This window comes from Cnephaeus nilssonii, assembly GCF_951640355.1.
Source record: "Cnephaeus nilssonii genome assembly, chromosome: 5".
Classification (NCBI taxonomy): Eukaryota; Metazoa; Chordata; class Mammalia; order Chiroptera; family Vespertilionidae; genus Cnephaeus; species Cnephaeus nilssonii.
In genome coordinates this window covers 25205744-25232793 of record NC_137076.1, presented here as the reverse complement: position 1 = coordinate 25232793, position 27050 = coordinate 25205744, and the positions used below count along the sequence as shown (strand labels likewise).

Here is a 27050-nt window from a genome sequence, read left to right as displayed (position 1 = left end):
AATGCCTATCATCAACAAACAACAAGTGCTGGCGAGGATGTGGAGAAAAAGGAACCCTCGTGCACTGCTGATGGGAATGCAGACTGGTGCAGCCACTGTGGAGAACAGTATGGAGTTTCCTCAAAAAGTTAAAAATAGAACTCCCATTTGACCCAGTAATTCCACTTCTAGGAATATATCCCAAGAAAGCAGAAACACCAATCAGAAAGGATATATACATCCCTATGTTCATAGCAGCACAATTTACAATAGCTAAGATTTGGAAGCAACCTAAGTGCCCATCAAAGGATGAGTGGATTAAAAAACTGTGATACATCTACACAATGGAATACTACGCTGCTATAAAAAGAAGGAACTTTTACCATTTGCAACAGCATAGATGGAACTGGAGAGCATTATGCTCAGCAAAATAAGCCAGTCGGAGAAAGATAAATACCACATGATCTCACTCATATGTGGAATATAATGATCAACATAATTTGATGAACAAGAATAGATCCAGAGACAAATGGCAGGGGAGGGAGGGGGTTAGAGAGCAACCAAAGGACTTGTATGTGTGCATGTTAGCATAACCAGTGGATACAGACACTGGGGCGGTGGGGGATTGCCTGGAGTGGGAGTGGCTGCGGTGGGGGGAGGGGGGTCAAGCGGGGAAAAAGGAGACATATGTAAAACTTTAGACAATAAATACATTTTTAAAAAGCCCTTATCAGAGATAACATTGGCAAAAATAAACAACAACAAAAACAAACTGTCCATGTCCTTGTGGAGTTGTCATCCTACTGTTGCTCCACTAAGATGATTTTAGGTAGTCATAGGTGCTAAGAAGTAAATGCTAGGCTCTAGGTGGTATGGCCCATTTAACCTGGGTGGAGTCAGGGAGGGCTTCCCTGAGGAGTGACATTGAAGCTCAGACTGGAAGTAGAAGGGACAGGGGGAGACAAACAGAACAGTGCCCCACATCAGGGGGAAAGCACTCAGGGTTCAAGAGGCAGAAAGGAGGTGATGGGGTGAGAGGAGTACCCAGAGAAGAGATGGAAGCAGTCAGAGCAAGCCACATCATGTAGGGGCCCTCTTCCCTTTGTAGTGTTGGCCTAGAATCTTAGCCTGAGGTCCTTACAAGGATGGGGAGTAGGCAGACTGGTTTCTTGAGATCAGGGATCCCCTGAAATTATAACCAAAAGATTCTAAGAATGTGCTGGGCAATCTTTGTGCCCCGCCCCACCAGGGCTGTTCTTCACCTTTCCCTACACCACTCTGTACCCTGGAAGGCTGATCTCTATACACTGGATCAATCTGGCTACTGGAGTTTGGCCCTGGCAGGAGATCTGAGGCCTGGAGAGGAGGAAAACCTAGATATATATCCCCTGGCTCCCACCTTGTTGGTCTGTATCTCTCTACCAAAGCCTGCAACTCCAGCTCTCTCCCAATTTCAGGATCACATCCTCCCCAGCAACTTCAGATCTGGGCTGGTAACAGCTCCTGACCCCAGGAGTCACCATTCCTTGTTGATTTCTCTTCATCCTGTCCATGACTCCTCAGTAGTGCCTCTTAAGTACAACAGCTGTGTGACAGGTGACCAATACAGGCATGTGTTGCTGTTTTTCTGAACTCAATTTCAGGTTATAGATTTTTGCACCGTATTAAATGCTCCCAGGATGAAGTCCTTACATTCAGGTTCCTTCACACACGTTATTCCCTCTACCTAGTATGCCCTTCCCCCTTCACAAGACTTTTGGAGTCAGATATCTGGAAGAAATCTCAATTCTGTCTCCTATACATCAAAGCCAAGAATCTCTTAACTCTTCTGTACACACAGGATAGAGCCACAAAAATAGACCGAATGAATATGTTTTGGCTTTCAGGCCAGACAGTCAAATATTTACGGCTCACTGTATGCCAAGCACTGTGGTAGGCTTAGGGAAACTGCGGCAGACAACAAGGACCCTCTCCCTGCACTTCTGGAGGAAGAGAACTGGATGAATTCAGTAAATTCAAGCATGTTCTGTGAACCACCTTGACCTAATCTAATTGACATTTACAGGATATATCAAACAATTGCAGAGTATTGTTTATATATCTTAAGGGCCAATAGAATGTGGAGCAAGATATGCTGGGTCATTAAAAATTAATAAATTTCTGCCCTAGCTGGTTTGACTCAGCTATTAAGTGTCAGCCTGGGGACTGAAGGGTCCCAGGTTAGATTCCAGTCAAGGGCATATGCCTGGGTTGTGGGCTCGATCCCCAGTAAGGGGTTTGCAGGAGGCAGCTGATCAATGATTCTCTCTCATCATTGATGTTTCTATCTCTCTCTCCCTCTCCCTTCCTCTCTGAAATCAATAAAAATATATTTTAAAAAATTAATAAATTTCAGAGGATTGAAATTATATGGAGTATATTATCTGACCACAAAGGAATTAAATTAAAGATCACTAATAGTAAATTATTTAAAAAGCCCAAATACTTATAAATTAAGGAACACCTAAATAAACTATGGTTCATAGAAAAACTTCACAGGGAAAAAGATATTATTTCTAACAATGATAATAAATTACAATATATTAAAATGTGTGAGATGTAGTTAAAGCAGTGCATAGAGGGAAATGTATAGCTTTAAATGCTTATATTAGAAGATAAAGGTTTTAAATCAATGATCTGCCCTGGTCAGGCTGCTCAGTTGATTGGAACATAATTCTGTACACCAAAAGGTTGGGGGTTAGATTCCTGGTCAGGGCACAAACCTAGGTTTTGGGTTCAGTCCCCGGTCTGGGCGCATATGGGAGGCAACTGATCGATGTTTGTCTCTCACATCAGTGTTTCCCTCTCTCTTCCTCTCTCTTTCAAATCAATAAAAACATATCCTTGGGTGAAGATTAATATAAATGCTGAAAAAATAAATGATCTAAGTTTCCATCTTAAGAAGCTAATAAAAGAAGAGCTGATTAGACACAAGGTAAATAGAAGAAAGAAAAGGTAAAGACCAAAGAGCAAAGAAATAGAAAACAGAAATTAGAGAAAAATAACAAAGTAAAAAGTACTTTGCAAAGATTAATAAAACGTTAATTTCTAGCAAGACTAATCAAGGGGAAAAAAACACACAAATTACGTTGCCAATGGAACATCACCACAGACCCTACAGACGTTAAAAGGAAAATGAGAAAACATTAACAGTTTATACTAAGTTCTACAACTTAGATGAAATGGACGGATTCCTTGGAAGCAACAAGCATACTAATTGCAATAAAAGAAAATTACAAGGCACTATGGGAGAATTCAGCAAAGGGGTTTTTCTAAGTCCAGAGGGCTCTGGATGGGTTTTACAGAAGTGATATTTAAGCTGAGACCTGAAGAAGTGGGATTTGATCAGAGTGATAGAATTACGCCCAAAGGTCCTGATGTTGGAATGAGGGTTGTGTGTCAAAAGAAAGAAAAGTCTAGTGGTCCTTTTTGGTGTTTGGTGTACACATGTTTATGTCCTTCCTGGGTGTAAACCTCCAGGTGGACCCACTTAATTTGAACAGAAATGTTTAGAGAGCAAAGCAAACCTACTTGTCAAACAAATCTTTGGAAGTTTCTGAGCTGGAGCTGGAAGGCAATTTATTCTGCCAAGTATATCATTGCCTCAGTTCCGGAGCTCGTGTTTCACCTGGCTTGCGAAGCTCCTGAAGCTTTTCTTCTCTGTGGCTTCACGTTGGAAATGCGCACACCCCTCGTGGCATTGTGCCTCATATCATGAGTTCTTTGGATCTCTCTCTGCTCCTCTGAGCTGAATTCTACAGAGCAACAAGATGAGGCTTCAAAGGAGAACCATGCCTTGCCTGAGGTCACAGAGGCCAAGCCCTACCCACCCTCCACCTGACATGCACATCAACTTTGGCGCTGGTTGGGCTGTGGTGTACGTCTTGGACATGGATTTCCCAAACAGCCCACAGTCCTTACCCTTCCTCATGCCCAGGAGTCCTTTCAGGGGTAGAAAAAAATAAATGCATCCTGACCATCTCATTTGTTTGTCCCTCACATCTTCAGAACTATGGCCACCAAGGCTCCGAGAGGTGCTAGGGTCTGATGTGCCCCAATGGAAGGGGTGGGGAGAGGAGAAAGAGTCTTTCAGTAACTCAAGTATATATGCAACTTCCTGCCAGTGAGGAAATAACTCGGCCAGAAACAGCCCAGCTTCTTCTTTCCCTGCTCTGGCCGCACCGAAGGAGCTGTGGTGAACCGCGGGTCACACTGGCCTCAGCCAGATTGCCTGGCCAGTCGCTGGAGAAGCAATGCCCTGGATTGTCCTGCTCTTTGCAGCTGGTGAGCCTGCCACCCCTGCACTCCCCCCGAGCCACTCCCCATGCCTGCCCACCTTACCTCTGCTCTGGGGGCAGGAACCTGTACCTGGGGCTGCCCTCCCCAGGTGCTGGAGAAGGCTGAGCCCTGACAGATTTGTCCCAGAGCCTTGGAAATGTCCCTGGAGCATGGCTTTCTTTTATTGGGCTCCTCGTTATCCCCACATCATGGTTATCAGAAATGCCACCCCGCTGAGGAGAGCTGTGCCCACGCCCCATGACTCAGCCCTGTTGGCCTCTGAGGCTCCCACCTCCAGGGCCTCAGCAGCAGATTTGCTGGGGGACAACGGAAGGCTTGTGTAGACCTCACCTAAGCCGGAGCCACACTGTGCGCAGGAGCCTGGGGGCAGCTGGGGAGACACTGGTCCCTCCTGTAGGAAACTGAACCCCAAAATCTATATTCCTCACCACAGCCTGGGAAGCAAGCTAGAACCTCTCAGCCCTCCCCTCCTCCTGCTCCCCCTGTCCCTCATGCCCTCTAGCCAGCCTCCTTGAATACCCCACACCCCTCCCAGCCCCCCAGGCTTTGCCCATGCTGTTTCTCTGCCTGAAATGCTTTCTCTCGGCTCTTTCTGTGTCGCTTCTTCAGGGAAGCCCTCCGTGGCCATCCCAGCTGCTGCAGCCTTCTCATTACTCTCACGTGCTGCACAGCACTTCTTATCTCCTTGAGAACATTAGCTCCCTGAGGCAGGCATGTCTGTCTGTCTGTCTATCTCATTCACTGCTCTGTCCCCAGTACCTAAAGCAGGTCCTGGTGTATAGTCAGTACTGTTGATTGAAGTAATGAGAATGTAAATTGCATTGCTGTGTAATATCTACTGCTATCATTTAAAAAAATGACTCAAACGCAGTGACCCCTGACCATGTACAAGGCACTTGATTCCCCAACATCGCAGTAGGGTGGGGATGACTAGTCTCCAGTTGTACATAAAAATCAAGGCCCACAGACATTTTTTATTTTTTTAAATTTTCATTGATATCAGAGAGGAAGGGAGAGGGAGAGATAGATAGATAGAAACATCAATGATGAGAATCATTGATTGGCTGCCTCCTATACACCCCCTTACTGGGGATCAAGCTCACAACCTGGGCATGTGCCCTTGGCAGGAATCGAACCCGGGACCCTTCAGTCCGAAGGCCAATGCTCTATCCACTGAGCCAAACCGGCTAGGGCAAGGCCCACAGACATTTATCAACCTGTTTAAATCTATCTTGATTTGAATGTCTTCTAGAATGTGTAAAAGTAAAGATGTATCTTCCATGCTACATGTATAATAAGAACTTCTATTAATTGTATATATGCCTTTGATGTATTTTCCCGTCCAAATTATCAGCTGTGTACTAGTATTTGACAAGTGAAAAATAAATCTGTAATCAGTTGGGGGAGGGAGGAACAAGATCCAGAGAGTGTGAGCCACTTGCCCTAAGCCACACAGCCAGGTTGGCCCCTGCTCTAATCACCCATTCACCCAACCTCCCTTTTCTGCATTGTAGGCTCCATGGCGATACCAGCCCCATCCATCCTGCTGGTGCCCCCACACCCCAGCAGTCAAGAGGACCCCATCTACATTGAATGCATGGCCCCCTGGGGCTTCCCAGGGGCCAACTTCACGCTCTATCAAGGGGAGAAGGTGATCCAGCTCCTGCAGGCCCCTGCAGACCAGCTCAGGGTCACCTTCAACCTGAGTGGCGGCTGGGAGGCTGCAGGGGGAATGTTTCAGTGCCAATATGGCGTGTTAGGCGAGCACAGGCAGCCGCAACTGTCAGACCTCAGTGAACCTGTGCACGTGTCCTTCCCAGGTAAGGCCCTTTCGCCAGCCCTCACTGCCGGGCTCCATTTTCTCTCTACCAAGCCTTTCCAAGTGCTGTTCGCTCTGCGTGGAAGTAGTCATAGAATGAGCCAGGCTTCCAACTTGCCAGGATTTACTCACTTTTCCTTGTTTAATCCTCACAGTCATCCCGTGCGGTGGGTATAGTGATTCTCCCCATTTTGCGGATAAGGAAACCAAGGCACAAGAGATGAAGGGACTTGCCCAAGTCACATAGCGAGCAGGTAGCAGAGCTGGGACTCCACTGGTCTCCAAAGCCCAGGCATTACATGTGCATGCTCTGCTGCCCCCTCCCCTCCTGGCCATGGAACATCTTAGAGCACCTGCCACGCACCATGAACGAGTAGTCTAAGAAGTATTCAATCTGCCAGGGGGGGCAAGTAAAATGCAAGAATGAAATACAGCCTGGTGAAGGGCGTCATTTTATTTATTTATTTATTAAAATATATTTTATTGATTTTTTACAGAGACGAAGAGAGAGGGATAGAGAGTTAGAGAGAAACATCGATCAGCTGCCTCTTGCACACCCCCTACTGGGGATGTGCCCACAACCAAGGTACATGCCCTTGACTGGAATCAAACCTGGGACCTTTCAGTCCATAGGCCGACGCTCTATCCACTGAGCCAAACTGGTTAGGGCTAAATATATTTTTCTTGATTTCAGAGAGGAAGGGAGAGGGAGAGATAGAAACATCAATGATGAGAGAGAATCAGCTGCCTCCTGCACGCCCCCTACTGGGGACTGAGCCCTTAACTGGAATCAAACCCAGGACCCTTCAGTCCACAGGCCGACACTCTATCCACTGAGCCAAACCAGCTAGAGCTAAAGGGTGTCATTTTAAATACAGAGGATAGTGGTCAGTGAACACTTCTCTGAGGAGGGAGTGTTTGAGAACAGACCTGAATGATAAGGAGCCAGCCACATGAATGTCTCGGGCAAGAAGGTTCCAGGTAGAAAGAGCAGGATGTGCAAAGGTCCTGAGGCTGATGTGTTTGAGCAACATGGAGGCACCCTTGACTGAAGCCTAATGAGCAAGGAGGAAAGTGGGGAGAGACGAGGGCAGGAAGGTAGCAAAAAGGATCTTGTAGGGCCTTGTGGCTGCAGGAAGGACTCTGGCTTTTGGGGTGAGTGGGACAGAAGTTTTGGAGGGCTGCTGATCTTTTCAAGGGTGTGGGTGTGGACTCTGGATCAAGGAGCGGAGAGAGGGAGGAGCCTGTGTGTCAGCATCCATCAGAACTTTCCAGCTGCAAATAGAACTTTGTTGCTAGCAGAGGCTCACACATTGTGATGACAGAACAGTCTCTATGTCCTTCCCGGCCTCAAGCTCTACTATCAAAGGCCCCCTTCTCTTACCTTGGTCCTGTGGTCTCAGAGTGGGGAGGTGACAAACCTTACCCGCCCCCCCCCCAAGCCCCCGGATGAATGAATGAACAAGGCTAACACTGTGAGAACACCAAGTATGCATTTCTCCTTCACCCTCCTGGCTTAGCTCCTGACCTCCACTGGGGTCAGGGCATCTGCTCCAGGCCCCCCTGAGATCCCCACTCTGTCTCCAGGGAGGGGCAGCCAAATCCTTTGCAGACAAAACCCTGGAGCTGGGGTTTCAGCTTCTGTGGCTGACCTCTGTGTAGGCCTCGTGGTCCACACTTGGCTGGGTGGGGATTTGTCCTCTGATCCCCTGGTACCCATGCTGAAATCAGCAGGAATCTTCAGGCTGCAAGTAACTGAAAACTTGACGCAAACTGGCTTCGAGGACAAAGAGGGATTTGTTGATTCGCTGAACTGAAGTCAGATCACAGTGCTGACTTCAGGCGTGGCTGAATCCAGGGGCCCAAAGGTGTCAGGAATCATTTGCCACCTCTCAGTTCAGCTTTCTTCTGTGTCTTCTTCTCAGGCAAGCCCACCCCCACATGGTAGCAAAATCCTACCCAGCAGCTCCAGATGTATATCCTACCAGCTTTGTAATATTGGGTAGAGGAGTAAACCTCTCTTCCCAGCAGAGGCCTATCCAAAGTCTCAGAATTAATTCCCATTGGCTAGATATAAGGTTTGCTGGGTCCCTAGTGTCCAGTTACACTCAAGCCACATAGTTGGCGGGTAAGGGGGAAAAGCTAGCTCCCCCAAGATGACAGTTGTCCTACTTCCTCCCTGTGCCTCCACAACTCCATGACCTGCCCATTCTCTCTCTTCCCATTTTCCTCTAGTACCCACTTGGATCCTGGCACTCTCCTTGAGCCTGGCTGGAGCCCTCCTCCTTGCTGGGCTGGTGACTGTCGCTGTGGTGATCAGGAAAGGTAACAGCAGGCAAAGAAAGCCTCACCAGAGGATATGTTCATTGATTTAGAGAGAGAAAGGGAGAGAGAGAGAGAAAGAAACATCCATGTGAAAGAGAAACATTGATGGGTCAATCTGTCGCCTCCCCCATACACCCTGACCAGGGATCAAATGCACATGCAACCCAGGTATGTGCTCTGACTGGGAATTGAACCCGCAACCTTTTGGTGCACAGGATGAGGCTCTAGCTGAGCCAGCCGGCCTGGGCTCCAGGATTCTTTCATCTTCTCAAACTGAAACTTTGTCCCTATGAAACATTAATTCCCCATCCCCCTCTATCCAACCCCTGGCATCTACTGAAATTAATTTCTTTTTAAATCCTCGCCCAAGGATATGTTTTTAAAAAATACACTGAGTAGCCAGATTATTATGATCTCTGAATGCATAATAATCTGGCCACTCAGTATATATATATATATATATATATATATATATATATATATGTGTATATATATATATATATATATATATATATATACTACCTAATAAAATACTAATATGCAAATTGACCGCACCTTTGCTACGCCCAAGCCACGTCCACCAGCCAATCAGGGTGAGTATGCAAATTACCCAACAAAGATGGTGGTTAATTTGCATACACTGAGGGAGGGAGGAGTGAAGACTGAAGACAACTTAGAAGGAAGAGGGAGGAAAAGCAGAAAGCAAGGTGGCTGCCAGAGGGAAAGCCGGGGCGGGGCGGGGTGGGGTGGAGCGGGGCGGGGTGGGGTGGAGCGGGGCGGAGCGGGGCCAGCAGCAGCAGCCCGAGGGTGCAGGCGCGGGGGTCGCAATGGTGGCGGCAGCGGCAGCGGCAGCGGCAGCACATGCGGCCACAGCGGCCGCTCACAGGATTCTTCCTGCAAATGGGCTACTAGTATATATGTATATATATATATATATATATATATATATATATATATATATATATATATATTTTAGAGGCCCGGTGCATGAATTTGTGCATGGGTGGGGTCCGGCCAGCCTGGCCAGGGGGAGGGGACATGGGTGGTTGCCCGGCCTGCCTGCTGGTCGAACTCCTGGTCAAGGGGACAATTTGTATATTAGCCTTTTATTATATAGGATATACACTGAGTGGCCAGATTATTATGCGTTCAGAGATCATAATAATCTGGCCACTCAGTGTATTTTTTTTTTTTAATTTCTTTATTGATTAGGGTATCACATATTTGTCCTCATCCCCCCTCAGTGTATGTTTTTATTGATTTTTTTAGAGAGAGGACAGGAGAGGGATAGAGACATAGAAACATCCACAAGAGAGAAATATCATTGATTGGTTGCCTCCTGCACACCCCCAACAGGGGATCGAACCCAGAGTATGTGCCCTGACCAGGAATCAAACCAGTGATTTCTTGGTTCCTGGGTCAAAGCTCAACTGTTGAGCTACATCAGCCGGACTGAAGGAAATGTTTTTATTGATTTTAGGTAGAGAGGGAAGGACGAGAGAAAGAGGGAGAAACATCAGTGGGTCTATCAGTCACCTCCCATATGTGCCTTAACTGGAGATCAAACCCAAAACTTAGGTATGTGCCCTAATGGGGAGTTGAACCCACAACCTTTTGGTGTATGGGACAACGCTCCAACCAACTGAGCCACCAGGCCAGGGCCAGACAACCTTTTTTTAAATTATAAGGTATTATTTATTTATTTATTTATTTTAATCCTCACCTGAGAATATTTTCCCATTGATTTTTAGAGAGAGGGAAAAACAGCGAAATACTGATGTGAGAGAATCACATCAATTGGTTGCCTCCTGCATGGGCCTTACCAGGGCTCTGGGCGGGGGAGGAGCCTGCAACCAAGGTACGTACCCTTGACCGGAATCGAACCCAGGACCCTTCAGTCCGCAGACAGACGCTCTATCCACTGAGCCAAACCGGCTAGGGCCAGACAGACTTTTAATATCTGCTGTTTTGCCGAAACCGGTTTGGCTCAGTGGATAGAGCGTCGGTCTGCGGAATGAAGGGTCCCAGGTTCGATTCCGGTCAAGGGCATGTACATTGGTTGCGGGCACATCCCCGGTGGGGGGTGTGCAGGAGGCAGCTGGTCGATGTATCTCTCTCATCGATGTTTCTAGCTCTCTATCCCTCTCCCTTTCTCTCTGTGAAAAATCAATAAAATATATTTAAAAAATATATATATCTGCTGTTTTTCAGATGTCTTGAGACAGTGAAATGTTTTTCAGATGTCTTGAGACAGTGAAATTTTTTCCTCTTCTCATTTAATGTCTATATAATGAAGAAATTGAGAATGTAGCCACCCATTTACTATATAAGGGCCATCTTTTGTGTGGGCCATATATGATCACCAAGGATTATTTAGCCAAAAGTTGAATGTATGCCGTGGGGTGGCTCAGTTGGTTGGAGCATTGTCCCGTGCACCAGAAGGGTAAGTTCCGTTCGGTCAGGGCACATACCTAGGTTGTGGGTTTGACCCCAGGTTGGGTGCGTGCGGGAGGCAGCCTCTCTCCCTCGCTCTCTCTCCTTTCTAAAACAAAACAAAAAACAATTTAACATGCTTGTACTTTGTTGGAAGTTTTTACCAACACACATTACTCATGTACTTGGGGAAAATAAATGTTTGCAGTAGTTCTCCTGTTGAGTGGCAAATTTACTAGGGGAGAAGGCAAATGTCTGAGGGGGGCTTTTGGCTTTTTAGCTTTCAGAAACTTGCAACCAGGATGCACCCAGGAGCAAAATCTAACAAATGCTTGTTTATTTTTTGTTCCCCAGTTAAAGTAAAAAAAATGCAGAAGAAAAGGTGAGACCATCCCTGGAGACCCTTGGGGGGGTGGGGTTGGGAGAAAGAAATATTCAGTCCCAGGGCATGAGTTGCTGGTGGGTGTTAGGGACTCTAAGAGCTGGCCAGGTTCTGGGAACAGAAGGGCACTTCCCTGGCTGTGTGGGCTCCGCTGCAAACGGCATCGAATGATGGGGGCCGCTTCGTAGGAACAGGTGTGCGGGGTGCTGTGCTGGGAGCTAGGAGACTGAAGCTGGAGCTCCTGTTAGCCTCATAGCGGCCCTGGAAGCAGGCACTATAAATAGCCCCATTTTACAGACCAGGAGACTGAGGCACAGGGAACTAGTGGCTGAGCCTTCCTCCTATCTTTTTACTGCCAGCTGCCAAAAATGTTCTAATCACCCTAGAAATCCACAGTGGGAGGAGGCGAGTGGCATCCCCCTGGGGTTGTGCAGTGCCCAACTTGATGCCCTGGTCCCTGGGCATCAGGATGTTCCAACTAGTCCGGGCCTTCGTTTCTCCCTTCTGAGGGGGGTGGCAGAGAGCTAGCAGAAGCCCTGGGATGGAATCCTGACGTCATCTGGCTTGTGGGGCTCTTACAAGAGAACTTCCACACGAGAGGATTCAGCATGGGTGGGGAACTAAGGTCAAGTCTGGGGCCTGGAAAAAGCCTCCTGCCGGAGATGGCATCACTGTCTTCCCAATCCCTTTGCAGAGAGCGGGAATCCTGCTGGGCCCAGGGTAACTTCACCACCACAGGTTTGTGCTTCCTCCTTGATCCTGTCCCTACCCCCTCTCCCAGGCAAGGTTCACTGCCTCAAAACACTATGGGCCTCACTACTCACTACTGAACCTCTTTTGGGGCTGATCACTTCCCTTGGGGCAAGAATACACTCTCTCCCCTTTCCAACTCCCCTCCACCCCATGTTTCACCTCTCACCTTCTCTCCTTGCCCTATGCTTGGGCCTTTCATGCACACTGCCCTCTGCCTAGAGTACTCTTCTTCCTTCTGATCTCAGTCTGAAGGTCACCTCCTCCAGGAAGCCTTCCTTGATTTTCTAGACAGGGTCTGTGCTTTCTACTTAGATGATCCCAACAGGCACCCTGTCATTCTTCTTGCCCCTTAGTAGAAACACATTCAAATAATCTTGCCTGTTGGGTATGTAATATTTGCCTCCACCGCTGGATGGTCAGCTCCACGAGGGACGCACTACATCTGTCTTGTCCACTGAGCACCCTGTTGCTTTCACTGTATCTGTCACCGTCCTCAAATGGAGCTCCATTTGTGGTCCAAACGTGTCGTTCTGCCGGCTCCCACCAGGGGGCGAGGGGTAGCCGGTCTGTGTGCATGATGCTCAGGAAGGGGCTCCCAAAGGGAGACACTCCGTTCTTGTACTTTTTTCACTGTCTCATGCATTTGTTGAGCACCTACTATGTATCGAGGTCTATGGCGCTCCCTCGATGACCAAGACAGAGGTGGTCTCTGACCCCAAGCTCACATTCCAGGGCGGGAAACAGCTGATGTTGGCCCAGATCTGTGGGGGCTAGGAGGGCTGTCCCCCAAAGAAATGCTATGTAAGCAGAGACCTGAAGAAGGCGCTTCCGGGAGACCCTGGGGCAGTGGAGGAGCTGAGAGGTTCTCCCGAAGGGGGAGTTGAGACGAGGAACCCATTTTCCAGAGGGTAGCGAGAGGCTGCTGAAGGAGGGCTCAGAGCAGAAGAGGGACGTGATACAATTTGCGACTAAGGGCTCGCCCTGTGGAATGGGCTGGAAGGGAGCAAAGAGGATGCCCTGAGACGGATCCCACCCCTCTCCTCAGGCTCTACATTGGGCGTGTGGCCTTGGGGGAAGTGGGGGAATAAGGAATTGAAACTGGCCCCAGTTTTGGTTTCCCTCTCTCTTTCTTTTTCAGACATGTCCTTCGATAATTCCTTGTTTGCTATCTCAACGGTAAGTTGTTTCATTTCTTGGTCCCTGGCTTACTGTCCTAATGCCAGGAAGGCAGGGGCCACCGCCAGGCTGGGCTGACCTGTTGTTTCTGAGCTTGGGAGTGGGGGATGGGGGGTGGGGGGAGGACGCTGGGAAAAGCCCAGAATCTCTGAGCAGGGATTTGTTTGTGAGCTGAGAGTTGGCTCTGAGACATCCCGGGGGATTGGAGGTGGCCACATCCAGGCCATTGTGTGTGCTTGCTCTTGGGGTCAGCACGGTCTTTGCATTCAGTTGGGTCGACTCCTTAGAATGGTGACAGAGGGGACTCAGGGGGACCTGGTGGCTTTTGGGGGATCATGGAGCCTCGTGACAATTTGATGCACACTGTAGCCCCCTCCTGGTATAAAGAAGAGCCTACTTTGTGTTCAGTTTCTGGGACTTCAGCTTAAATGTTCCTGTTGTACATTGTCCCTTTTAGTGGGGAGGGTCTCACTACACACAGCCCTCCTCATCAAGGGGTGTGGCTCCCCTAGATCATACATGTCCGAGCTGGGATTTGAACCCCTCTGCACAACTGCATCTTGGGGGGGCCTTGGTGTTTATACTTTATTCCTTTTTTTCCTCTAAGTTAGAGAAGGCTGAGCCATGGACACCATAGATAAAGAAAATGTTCAGCTGCTCCTCTTTGTACAGAGAGGAGTACAGGTCTGAGGTGAAGGTGGCCCCACTTGAGGTGGCCTCCGATGTCCCATTTGGACAAGTAGACACTGTGGGACTGCTGGGCAGAGTCCTCTGCTTGAAGCACTCCGATGGGGACTGCGGTGGGGGGAGGTGAGAGTATTGGATTGGTCACCACACCCTTCCTGGGCATCTGGACAAGGACAGAATGAGGCCCTCCCTCCCTCAGAGCTTCTTGTGTTTTTTGTTTTGTTTTTTTAATGGAAGGTTTATGTGTGTGTGTGTGTGTGTGTGTGTATTTTCCTGAGAGGAAGGAGAGGGAGAGAGAGATAGAAACATCAATGATGAGAGAGAACCATTGATCAGCTGCCTCCTGCACACCCGCTTCTGGTGATGGAGCCCACAACCCAGGCACGTCCCCTGACCGCGAATCAAACCGTGACCTCCTGGTTCATAGGTCGACGTTCAACCACTGAGCCACACCTCCTGGTTCATAGGTCAACATTCAACCAGAGCCACACCAGCCAGCTCCCTCAGAGTTTCTTAATTCTATGGGGGGAGATAGACGAAGCCACCGGGGGGGGGGGGGGGGAGTGACCAGGAAACTCGCTTCTCACTTACGTAGGGAATCCAAGGCATCTCAGAGATGAGCAGGACGTAGCTGCGGGAGATTGATCCAGGCTCAGGACACCTTCTTGGCACAGCACATGTAACTGGGAAGAGGAGAGTGAGGAGCTGACGGGCCATGTGGAGAACTTTGACTTTTACCCCAAGTGGGATGGGAGCCATGAAGGTTTCAGAGCAGAGAAGGGACGTAACCAGATTCAGGTGCTCATAGGCTGTGGGGACGACAGACTTGGAGGGTGTGAACGGACTGGCACTCCAAGTGGTCTGGTCCCGCGTGTGGGCAACAGAGGTGGAAGAAGCAAACAGATGCAGGTCAGGTAGATTCAGCAGATGGGAAACATGGCACTGCTTTTTAAAAAAAATTCTCATGTCCAGGATATGTTTATGGATTTTAGAGAGAGAGGAAGGAAGAGAGAAAAAAACATTGATATGAGAAAGTTGCGCCGAAACCGGTTTGGCTCAGTGGATAGAGCGTCGGCCTGCGGACTCAAGGGTCCCAGGTTCGATTCCGGTCGAGGGCATGTACCTTGGTTGCGGGCATATCCCCAGTGGGGGGTGTGCAGGAGGCAGCTGATCGATGTTTCTCTCTCATCGATGTTTCTAACTCTCTGTCCCTCTCCCTTCCTCTCTGTAAAAAATCAATAAAATGTATTATTTTAAAAAAAGAGAAAGTTGCCTTTCGTATCTGCCCGACTGGGAATCGAACCCGCAACCTTTTGGTGCTTGGGACTATGCTCCAACCAACTGAGCCACTTGGCCAGGGCACGGCGCTGATTTTGTATTAGATGAGGGCTGAAGGAGGAGGAGGCGTGGGGGTGTCTTGGGGAGGGACGGCTTGGAGGGAAAAGGGACAGACCACCTCATTCCGTTATGCCCAAGAGCAGACGGAGACATGAGTCTGGAATTCCAGAGAGAGGAGCAGGGAAGTTTGAACCGGTCCCCAGTCCCTGGTATACAGATAGTGGCAAGGAAGGGGCTTGGCGCCAGGCTGTTCAGCCTCTGAGGTCTTAGCTCTGGAAACAAATCCCGAGTTGTTAATAAATGCCAGCAAGCAGGGCAAATTCTAAAACTTTCCGTGAGAAGCCACAGGCTCAAGGCACAAGCCTGGTGATTTTTCCTTTTAAAAAGACATTTGGCTCAGCGGATAGAGCGTCAGCCCTGGGACTGAAGGGTCCTGGGTTTGATTCCGGTCAAGGGCACATACCTCGGACCTCGGTTGCAGGCTCGATCCTCAGCCCTGCCCTGGTCAGGGTGTTTGAGGAAGGCAATCAATCAGTGTGTCTCACATCGATGTTTCTCTCTCTCTGTCTTTCCCCCTCCCTTCCACTCTCTCTAATAGTCAAAGCAAAAATAAATAAATAAATAAATAAAAATCCTCAGGTGTGGATTAATAACAACAACAAAAAAGACATTTAAAATGAAACTATGGAAAACAGAGAAACAACTTATTTCTCAGTATTTTAGCCGTGGTGACTATATACTTATTTATTGCTATATTTTTTAATTAAAAATTTTGAATATAAAACACACCCATATGTCAAAATTATACATATAGTAGTGTTTTTTTCTATCACGTAACCCTTCTCAACCCATTGGTCTCTCTCTCTACAGACATAGAAGTAACCACTGTTAGGAGCTTCTTGCAAAATGCAAGCAAAGGTTAAAATAGCAAATCTATATCCTTACCCTTTTATTTTATTGTAAAGATTTTTTTTTAGAGAGAGAGGAAGGGAAAGGGAGAGAGAGAGCAAAACATGGATCGGCTGCCTCCTGCAACCCAGGCATGTGCTCTGACCAGAGTTGAACAGGCAAACTTTTGATGTATGGGATGACGCCCAACCAACCCATACTGGCCAGGATTATCCTCACTCTTTTAAACATAAATGATAGCATGACACCTACATTGTTATGTATGGTGCATCTTTTCCTTAATAGTAAATTCTAGTGATCTTTTCTAGTTTATTTTTTCCAAATTGAAGTAAAATATACATAATAAAATGTACCTTTTAACCATTTTTAAAAATTTTATTGATTTTAAAGAGAGAGAAACATTGAGTTGTTCCACTTATTTATGGCATTTGTTGGTTAATTTTTTTTATGTGCCCTGACTGGGGTAAACTCACAACCTTGGTGTATCAGGTTGATACTCTAACCAACTGAGCTACCCAGCTGGGATCCCATTGTAACCATTTTTAAGCAGTGCAGTTCTGTGGCATTAAGTACATGTACATTTTTGTGCAAACATCACCATCTTTCATTTATAGACTTTTCCTGGAAAACTGAAACTCTGTTCCCACTATACAGTAACTCCTCAGTATTGGCAACAACCCAGCCCTTTGCCACCACCATTCTACTTTCTGTTTCTGTAGACTTGCCTTTGTTTGTTTGTTTTAGAGAGAGAGAGGAAGGGAGAGGGAGAGAGAGAGAAAAAAAATCAATGTGAGAGAGAAACAGCAATCGGCTGCCTCCTTCATGCCCCCTTACTGGGGATCGAGCCTGTCCAGGCATGTGCCCTGCCTGACTAGGATTTGAACCATCAACCTTGTGGTGCATGGAACAACATTCAAGCAACGGAGCTACACCGGCCAGGGCATGTAGATTTGCCCTTTTTCGGACATTTTATATAGAAGTGCGTCTATACAAAGGTCATCCTTTTGTGTCTGGCTTATTTCACTTAGTGTAATGTTTTCAAGGCTCACTCATGTTGTAACATGTCAGAATTTCCTTCCTTTTTAAGGTTGAATAATATTCCATTGTGTGTGTATACCGCATTTTGTTTACCCAATCACCCACTGATAGACACTTGAGTTGCTTCCATCTTTTGGCTATTGTGAATAATGCTGCCATGAACACATGAACATGAACATATGAACATGGGTGTGCAAGTATCTGTGTCCCTGCTTTCAATTCCAGTTTCTTTTTGAAGCATTAGAAAGCTGTGCTGTTGGCTGAAATGAAAATGAAGCAGCTGACAGGTCTCTTAGCTTGTACTGTGTTACTACACGGAGGATCTTGATATTTACTTTGTAACACCCTATAAAGTGCGATTGACTTTTTTTTTTTTTACAAACAAAGAGACTGAAGCTGGTTATGTGCCTTACTGGGGTCACCCAGCTAGGGAGGACCTCGCTGCACTCACCTGCCAGGCTTCAGGTTCATCTCTTCTTGGCTGGCATTCGGAGCAGGAGCCTGCAGGGCAGAGGAGAGGGTAGACTTTTTGAGGAAGCCCAGAATGGAAAGAGAGGAGATAATAGTAATAGCTTTGTTCCCTTAATACTTAGTACTTACAATGTGATGTGCCAGGTGCTTTAATTCCTTTATGCTTCTTCATAGCCACCCTAGGAGGGGGGTATTAGTACTCTCCCTGTTGTGCAAAAGGGGAAACTGAGCACAGAGGAGTTAAGTCATTCGACTGAGGTCACACCACTAGGAAGTACTGGAGCTGGGATCTGGACCCAGGATGCTTGGTTCCCTGTTCAGCAGAGAGGAAGGCAGGAGGACAGAGGCAGATCAGGGCCCTGAAGCTGTGGAGTATGTGGGTGTGTGGGTGAGATGAGACCTGGTGGACTGCGGAGTCTCAGACTCAGAACATGGGGAAACCCTGAAACCCCCAATCACCCAGTTCTATTTTTCTTCCACGGACAAAGAAAATTACTTCAGAAGGAGACGCAGCCGCCCTGGATGCTTGCTCAGGTTCTACAGCAACCCATGAAAACTCCAGGCCCCGGAAGAGGCCCACCTCCACATCATCCTCACCTGAACCCCCTGAATTCAGCACCTTCCGGGCCTGCCAGTGAGGCTGAGATTTGGGGCCCTCGTCTCTCTGTCCATGCACTCCGCCCTCCATTCAGTACTCTCACTTGAGCTGGTGGGGCTGGGTGGGGCCCGAGGTCCCTCCAGCTACTTTGGGGGGCTCTAGCTGCTGCTTTCTCAGGGAATTGAACAGAGACAAAAGGGATGCCTGGCCTTGGGACCTTCCTCACAGAGGAGCAGGAGTGGAAGAGGGGGAGCAGGCACTGGCTGGGAGGCTGGACAGCAAGCAGGAAGTCTCTCTTTGGAATCTCAGCTTCTCAGGCCACCGGGGAAGTTGTTATGATCCCGTCTGGTCCCCAGCTGGGCATAAGAGGCCAGAGCTTTCTGCACACCCCTCCTGTTTCCTCTTCCCTGCCACACCTGACGTGGACAACCCAACTGGGCTTTGGGAGCATAGGGCACCTGGGGGGATGTTTTGAGTGTCTGCCTTGCTGGTATGCCTAAGTTATTAATTACAGCACATGTTGAGCTGTCCCCAAGACCTCTGTGGAGTGTAATTCTTCAAGCCTGGGACTTCTGGGACCAATCACTGAATGCCTGGTGTGTGGGGGGAGTACCCCTCAACTGCATGCAGACAAGGGTGTTTATAGGGAGGCCCAGGACGGTGTGGGGAGGGGACAATGCCTCAGAGAATCTCTGCTAAAGTCCTGGTGTTGGTGGGTAGAGGAGGTGGAATGATGCGGGGACGGGGCAGAGGAATATTGAGGAGAATGAATAGTACATGACCAGGTCCAGGGAAGAGTGGGAGCTGGGGAAGATAAGTGGCCACAAAACTCTTTGGGTCCCCCCGAAAGCAGCCCTGGAACAGTGGGAGGGAGGGACTTGAAAGGAAGATGTGTGTGTGTGTGTGTGTGTGTGTGTGTGTGTGTGTGAAAAGGCGCACTTCGCCATGTTCAGCGGGACTCACCATTGTTCAGCCAGCCATCATTGAGAGAAGGCAAAGTAACTAGGGGCTAATGGAGGGGTCCAGAGGGAGAGGTCCAAGAATTTTTTGTGGGGGAGGAGACAGTGAAGCTCTGAGCATGGAGGAGGGGGCGCCGTGGGACTGGAATGGAGATGATGGGGAAGAGAGAAGGAGCGCTTGAATGTTGCAGGAGAGGGGTTTAGGTTGGGTGTAGAGCAAGCATGTCAAACTCAAAGGCTAACGTGGGCCAACTAAACAAGGTTTAAGTTTCTGTGGGCCGCAAAAAAGCAAAAGCTTCAATTTTCATAGAAACGTAGGTTTATTTCGATAGAGACATGCTGAATACAAAGGGCTGAAATAAATGAGTAATCGTTAACATAAAATAATATTTTAATAAAAATTAATTTTTTTCTTGAGCCTTAACTTACCAGACACTGAATAACTGCACAAATTAATAAGCGTAACGCAAATAAACCTATTTTTCTCCTTCTCTGAAAGCGAAATATTTCCCGTTGCACACACCAAACAAGTCAGTACAAGACTAATGACGTGGCAATCGGCTGCTAAAATATTCGCTGCTAGTATTAGTGGAGAGAAATGGTGCGCCTGTGCGGTAAGGTGTGTAAGGGAAATTAATGCAACATGATTATAGTAATCAGCCATTAGCAAACGTTGTGGTTCATTATTAATAATGATGTATAACAGGATATTGTAAAAGTTAAGTTACAAAATTTTAATTAAAACATTTCTTGCATACCATTTTATTGGCTGGGCCACAAAAATATTCCTTGTGGGCTGCATGCGGCCTGCGGGCCGCCAGTTTGACATGCTTGCAGAGGGTGACTCCCACCTAAAACTGCTTTTGGAGACTGAGGGAATGGGGCCACAACCCGGGGTGTGCCCCAAGTGCCACATGCCTCAAAAAGTGAGGCCCAGCCCTAGCCAGTTTGGCTCAGTGGATAAAGCATTGGCCTGCGGACTAAAGGGTCCTGGGTTCAATTCCAGTCAAGGGCACATGCCAGGGTTGCAGGCTCTATCCCCAGTAGGGGACATGCAGGAGGCAGCACATCCATGATTCTCTCTCATCATTTCTTTTTTTTTGGCGGGTGCCAGGACCAAGGATTACCAGCTGCCCAAGTGCCAAAAAATTATGCTTCCGAAATCTCTCGATGTTGATTCCGCACGTAGAGCAATAAGGCTGCTCTATGTGTACCACTCACCACAGAAGCCCTTTTTTTCTCTCTCTCATCATTGATGTTTCTCTCTCTCCCTCTCCAAAAAAAAAAAAAAGGGAGGCCCAGTGGAGGGAGCAGAGGCAGCATGGAGGCGGGCCCATCGCAACTGAACTCTGCCCCTCCTCACGCCGCCTCACACAGCCTGGGCGGGAGGGGGCGGGGCCAGCCTCAGGGGCGTGCCCAAGCCGTCGGCGTCAGACACGCCCCCACCGCTTCCCGGACTGGGGCACCGTCTCAGAAAGCGTGGCCCTTTGCGCTGGGCGGGGCCGGGGCGAGTGTGCGCGGCCGAGCACTGCCCCGGACGCTCTCCTACCCGCGCTCCTCTGGCCTCCGCACTCGCACTGCTCCTTAGCGGGGCCTTTCCTCGGCGAGCTGGGGGCGGGACTCAGCTAGGGGCGTGGCCGAGGCCCGAGCACCGCCCCCTGACGCACGCTCCCGCCGCCGCCGCGCCGGGGCCACCGACCACCTCACAAAGCGGCGACCGTTCGCGCGAGGCGGAGTGGGGCGGGGCGGGGCCGGGGCCGGGGCGGGGCCGACCCCTTCCCGCTGCGAGTGTGGTCCTCCGCGTGCTCCCTCCCCGCGCCCAGGGCCGCCGGCAGGGGGCGCTGCGCCACGGGGCCGGGCCGTCGGCGGTGGCAGCGAGGCGGCGCGTGGCCCGCAGGCGGCGCTGCCCGGCTCGGCCTCGGCCTCGGCCTGCGCGGCGGCGGCGGCAGCGGCGGCAGTAGCGGCGGCGGCCTGGGCCCGGGAGCGGCGGCGGCAGTGGGGCCTGGAGCCGGATCTAAGATGGCAGCAGCGGCGGCGACGGCGGGGCCGGGCGCGGGCATTATGGTGACGGCGGGCGCCGGCGTCGTGGGGCCCTGCGCGACTGTGTCGGTGTTCTCCGGCACCCGCCTCCTCACCATTGGCGACGCGAACGGCGAGATCCAGCGGCACGCGGAGCATCAGGCGCTGCGCCTCGAGGTGCGCGCCGGCCCGGAGTCGGCGGGCATCGCCCTCTTCAGCCGTGAGTGCGGGGTCCCGGGTCCGGGCAGACGGCCGGGCGGCGCGTGGCGACTGCGCACGAGGCGGGTCGGGCGGGGGCCCGGGGCGGGAGGGACGCGGCGGCGGCGGCGGTGGGTGAGGGGCTTGGCGGCCCGAGGGTTAGGGGCCCCGAGCCATGGGGGCCTGGTGTGGGGTGCGTGGGGCCGAGCCGAGGGAGCGCGCGGTGTGGGGCCCCGATTAAGGGGTGTGGAGGGACTGTATCGAGGAGCCGAGGCAGAAAAGAGGGCGTGCGTGGCGGTCAGAGGTGAGGTGCCCAGTGTACGGAGGGAAGCGGGAAATGGGGGGAGTGAGGGCCCTGAGATTGGGAGGGGGTGGGCAGGAAGTGGGGGGGCCGAGCGTGGAAGGTGAATTCGGATGACGCCAGGGGTGTGGGGGCTGGGTGGGAGAGAGGGGGCTTGAGGTGGGGAGTCTCGCGGTCGGGTGTGGCCGCCTGGTAGGGGGAGCGGTGTGTGGGCAGCTTCTGGCCGTCTCAGGGGCCCCCCTGGACTGCGAAGGACAGTTGGAAAGTGGTGCCCAGTCTGGGGCGGCTCAGGGGACCGGGTCCACCCATCTGGAGGGCGTGGTATTGGCCCCCCCCACCCCCCCGGTGGGAAACTTGTCGATCAGGGCCGGAGGAGAGGGTGGTGCGAGCACCTGGGTGTGCTCGGTGATAACGAAGGGATAGGCCCACGGGCTGAAGAGGTAACAGTTTCCTCCTGTGCCCTGGTCCTCTGATCTTCCGTCCAGGGGATGTGAGAAGCTGGGTGCTTTTTCAGAAGCTAGTTTCAAAACTGACATTTTAGGGGGTAGGGGGGAATCACAAATGTGCTTGCCAAGGACCCCTAGTCTTTGTAGTTCATCCTTTTTCTTTTGTTACTCTTTCTTATCTGTTCTCTCCCATTCTTGATTCCTCCTTCAAATGTTGCTATTATGTTTCCTTCAGCTTTGTCTCTCAGGGTTCCTTACACAGAAGCTCTGGGGGAGCCACTCAGGAGTCTCTTACTGGCTTTAGCGTGTGTGGATTTTTTGCCACTTTGGGTATAGGGTGTGAAGAGCAGTTGGTTCACACAGGTTTCTCCCTGTGCCTTGACTTAGAAAACCCAAACCCAGGGAGCCGTGCCTATTTCCCAAGTGTCCACCCCTCTTTGCTGGGGCAGAGCTAGATCTTGGACCAGATGAGACGGGAGAAAGGTGTCCCAGGTGGACATCAGAACTCAGGACAGACACTTAAGATCCACCTTAAGCTGAATAGGATCCCCCAGATCATAAATAAGGGCATTCATTCTGCAAGTATTATTGGGGAACAGAGTAAAGTAGGGTAGAGTTTTTCAAACTAGGGTCCCAAGGCTGACCCACAAGGGAGTTAGGTCCAGGAGAGTTGGTTTTCTTTTGTAAATAAACTTCTTTTGATTTTAAAACAATTTGAGGTTGATAGGATTAGTAGGAAGATAGTACAGAAAGTTCCCATATGCTCCATACCCAGTTTCCCCTATAAGCATCTTTGTTCAGGAGAGTTTTTACTTTCGTGTTTTTGCTGATAATCTTGAATTGTATGAGCTATGAAGATAGCACTTCTCTTTTTGAGGTAATTCATAACTGAAGTATTATTTGTAAAGAGGAGAAAGTTCATGTTTTTCTAACTGAGATCCTTAGTCTGGGATGACAGTCTCACAAGTCTGAAAGATGCCACCGCCTCGCACCCCCATTTATGTTCACGTAACATAGTGTGGGGTTGAGAGCAGGGGTTCTGGAGTCAGCTGAACCTCTTGCATTAGTTTCCCAGGGCTGCCATAACAAACGCGGTGACCTAAAACAACAGGAATGTATTTTCATACAGTTCCTAGCCCAAAGTCTGAAATCAAAGTGTTGGCAGAGCCACATTCCCTCCGGAGGCTCCTTTCTTGCCTCTTCTAGCTTCCATGGCTCCAGGTATTGCTTGGCATACAGCAACACAACTCTGATCTGTGCCCCCGTCTTCACACCCCTTCTTCCCAGTCTCTTCCCTTCACTTATCTTTGGATTTAGGGCCCACCCTAAATCCAGGATGATCTTATCTCAAGATCCTTAATTACATCTGCACAGATCCTTTTTACAAATGGTGAAGTCATCTTCTTAGGCTCGGGGGTTAGGGCTTGGACATAGTTTTTCTTTTTTTGTCCACGGTGTGGGCTAGACTGATGCCCTACCGTAGCTGTATGCCTGTGCCTCAGTTTCTTCATTGGTAGAATGGGGGTGATGATAGGACTGTGGCACAGCATGTTTCCTTATAAGTGGACACTCGGAGGTGCTACCTAAAACTCCTCCAGTAACTGGCTGGCGATGGCCTTAGTCTGAGTGAGGCAGCATTGGTTCCTGAGCAGGCCTGGAGAGTGGGTGCACAGGGAAGGATTGCTGTGAAGGGTACTGGGGAGTGCAAAGTCCCAGGGCTGGGGTGTGGGCTGCACACTGCTCCTGGATCTGAGAGCAGGCCTGCTGGGTATGGAGTGCTGACTGACAGTCCCCTGGAAAAAGTCAGAGATGGTCTAGCCACTGAGGAAATGTGCAGGCATGTGGCAGCTGGGTGGGCGGTAGGGAGTGTGGGGTTGGGACTTGGGGGAACCAGGCTGCTGGAAGCTTTAGGCCTTCTCTTGGGATGAATTTCCTTCTCTGGCCTCAGCATTTTCCCACCTGGGTCCTTCTGGGATCTAAATGCTTCTTTGGCCAGGTGAGAAAGCATCAGGAGCCCAGTTTTGCTCACTTGTCCCTCATGAGGTGGAGTCTTTCGAGCTGCTTCTGTTTCTAGATCACTCCTAGGATTTGAATTTGTGTTTGGGTTGAGACAGGGTTGGCCTGGATACCTGCACGAATTTCCCAGTTCCTCCATGTGGGACTGGGGCCAGGGGATCTTTGGATGCAGATGAGGGTTCTGAATGTGGAGTCGGACTGGTATGGTCTTATACTAGCCATTTCACTTCCCTGAGCCTGTTTCTTTACCTGTAGCAATACTCACCTGCACACAGCCTCAGTTTCCTCATCCACATTGGGAATGCTGCTACTTAGAACCCCGGGAATGTGTGTGAAGTGGACCATGGGGGTGTGGAGCAGGGTGTCTGGCATTAAATAGTCACTATTTCTATAGATATTAGTGACTGTGATGTTATTTGTGTAGAGTAGTAAAGGACTGGCTTTTCTGGGAGGGATCCCCTTATATTGCAGGCTGCCCAGCTATCTTGCATTTCCTGCAGATGGAAGAGGGACACCTGGGCTGCAACCTCTGCCTGAGGTGGCAGGTCTGGGAGCTGGGTAAGGTAGCAGGACATACAGCCCTATTGCTTTCTTTTTTCTTTTTAAATTTGATTTTAGAGAGAGAGAGAGGAAGGGAGAAAGAGAGAGAAACATTGACTTGTTCCACCCACCCATGCATTCATTGGTTGACGATTGTATTTGCCCTGACTGGGAATTGAACCCACAATCTTGGTGTATTGGGACAACACTCTAACCAACTGAGCTACCCAGCTAGGGCCAGCCCTGTTTCCTTTTTTTTTAAAATCCTCACCTGAGGATATGTTTTTTCCTTGATTCTAGAGAGAGAGAGAGGAAGGGAGAGAGACAGAGACAGAGAGAGGAAACCATCGATGTGAGAGAGAAACATGGATTGGTTGTGTTACCCACATGCCCCGATCGGGATCAAACCTGCAACCTAGGTATGTGCCCTTATGGAATCGAACCTGTGACCTTTCAGTGCATGGGATGACACTCTAACCACGGAGCTACACAGGCCAGTACCCTCTGTGTGGGAACGATGATAGCTGCAACAGGCCTTGTCCCAGTCACCCTTCCTTCTTGCCAATTGAAGTAGCTTTTCCCCACCCCTTCTTGCCACTTGAAGTCACCCTGTATCCATAGCATTGACTAAATGGCAGCTACCAAAAACCAGGCCATTTCCCTGGGTAGAGGTACAGCTTTCCTGGGCTTGAGGAACCTTTGGCACAGCATCTGGAGTACTTGGAGCAAGCTGCCCTCCCCTTGAAAGGATGCAGCTCCTTGAGGAAGACCATCATGGGGTGGCCAGGGCAGAGAGCAGAACAGACTCTTAGTTCCTCAGTCCCATGGCAGACTTTCTGGAGATGACTGTGTCACTTTTTTTTTCTTGGTCAGCACAAGTTACTTTGGTTGGCTCTCTGGATTGTCCCCAACCCTTTGGCTAGGAAGAAATATATAGCAGGACTGGCTCATACAGGGCTAAATTTCAGTTTGTGGGGACATGCCAGGATATGGAAACCCCAGAGAAAAACCCTCTGTGCAAACAGGTGAAGAATGGCCTGCTGCCACAGAATCTGAAACCCTTGTGATTTCCTTCAGTCATTCTCCTGGTAACCGCCCCCTCCCCCCGACATCTGTGGGAGGGGGTGAGGGCACAGAAGAGTTTTTCATATGTGCCTAGCCTTTAGAATATTCAGTGACATGTTGGGGTGACAATCAAGAAAGTAATACTGGAAGGGCATTCATATTTCACTGGTGCCTGCATGTTCCTATTGGCTGCTGTTCTTCATTGAGCATTTATTGTGTACCAACACTGCATAAACCTGTGTTGACATACTCAACTGCTTGACCTTGGGAGTAGCTGGGGAAAGGATAATGGTATAAATTAGGGCCTGTGGGCAAACTGTTGCCTATGGGCCAGCTTGGGCCTGCAGCCTATTTTTTATTATATTTATTTATTTATTTATTTATTTATTTAATTGATTTCAGAGTGGAAGGGAGAGGGAGAGAAAGAGATAGAAACATCAATGATGAGAGAGCATCATTGATCAGCTGCCTCCTGCCTGGCTCCTACTGGGATCGAATGGGCAACCCGGGCATGTGCCCTTGACCAGAATCGAACCCGGGACCCTTCAGTCCACAGGCCGACACTCTACCCACTGAGCCAAACCAGCTAGGGCTAGCCTATTTTTATATAGTCAAAGCTAAGGGAGGTTTATACATTCTTGAAGGTTTGGATTTTTAAAGACAATCCAAAGAAGAATATTCAACCAAGATCATTGTGTCATGCAAAACCTACGATACTTATTTGCTGGCCTTTGACAGTAAAAGCTTGTGGACCCCTGGGATAAATTAATGAAGCAGGCAGGAGGAGGGGGCACTGGGAACTTGGCCTCAGTCATGGATGCCAGATCTGCCATAGTTTTAAAAGAAACGGAAAAGCCTTTCATCGTGTTTGTTTTGATTATGAAGTGTCCTGATTGCCCAGGCCAGATAGAGTACACTTTCTGGACTGTGTGGGCCAGTTGGCCTGACAGGTGTGACTCTTGCTGTGTGTTACCACTGGTCCTTAAGACAGTTTTGTTCGGGCAAGGACACCCTTCCCATTGTATTGGTGGAAAACAGGTGGAAAGGCTTGATCAGGTGGCATGGCTGGCAGGCAGCAGAGCTGGGTTTAGAGTTCAGGGCTAGTGTGCCTGCTGTCTTAATGCAAAGTGGTTAAGGGAAAAATGGTGATCAGGATTCATTTTGTCTGTTCATAACACATACCCAAAGTATTAGTGGCTTAAACGAGATGACATTTTATTTTTCATGCTTTTTATGCTAAAGTCTGGAGATTGGCAGACC

General features: G+C 49.5%; 2 protein-coding genes across 3 annotated transcripts in view; both read left to right on the top strand.

Moving 5' to 3' along the window:
* Positions 1-4169: 4169 nt before the first annotated feature.
* LOC307100074 (protein HIDE1) lies at positions 4170-18721 on the top strand. Its single transcript, XM_079772391.1, has 7 exons — positions 4170-4302; positions 5832-6137; positions 8372-8461; positions 11249-11276; positions 11971-12014; positions 13168-13205; positions 18137-18721. The coding sequence occupies exons 1-7, from the start codon at positions 4272-4274 to the stop codon at positions 18284-18286; spliced, it is 687 nt and encodes a 228-aa protein (XP_079628517.1). The 5' UTR covers positions 4170-4271; the 3' UTR covers positions 18287-18721.
* Positions 18722-21060: 2339 nt separating this feature from the next.
* Positions 21061-27050, top strand: part of CARM1 (coactivator associated arginine methyltransferase 1) — a gene marked incomplete at its 3' end in the record, with an annotated part of 46065 nt that continues 40075 nt past the window's right edge. For both annotated transcript variants that reach the window (XM_079772117.1, XM_079772116.1), the window contains exon 1: positions 21061-21444. In XM_079772117.1, coding sequence (XP_079628243.1) covers positions 21225-21444 — 220 coding nt within the window. In that variant the 5' untranslated portion in view covers positions 21061-21224. The remainder of the gene's footprint in view (positions 21445-27050) is intronic.

Bases quoted from the DNA above. Each gene is read 5' to 3' on its own strand.
- LOC307100074 (XM_079772391.1), top strand. From the start codon at position 4,272: ATGCCCTGGATTGTCCTGCTCTTTGCAGCTG. The intron at 4,303-5,831 runs GTGAGCCTGCCA...TCTGCATTGTAG, and splicing joins TGTCCTGCTCTTTGCAGCTG to GCTCCATGGCGATACCAGCC. The intron at 8,462-11,248 runs GTAACAGCAGGC...TTTGTTCCCCAG, and splicing joins CGCTGTGGTGATCAGGAAAG to TTAAAGTAAAAAAAATGCAG.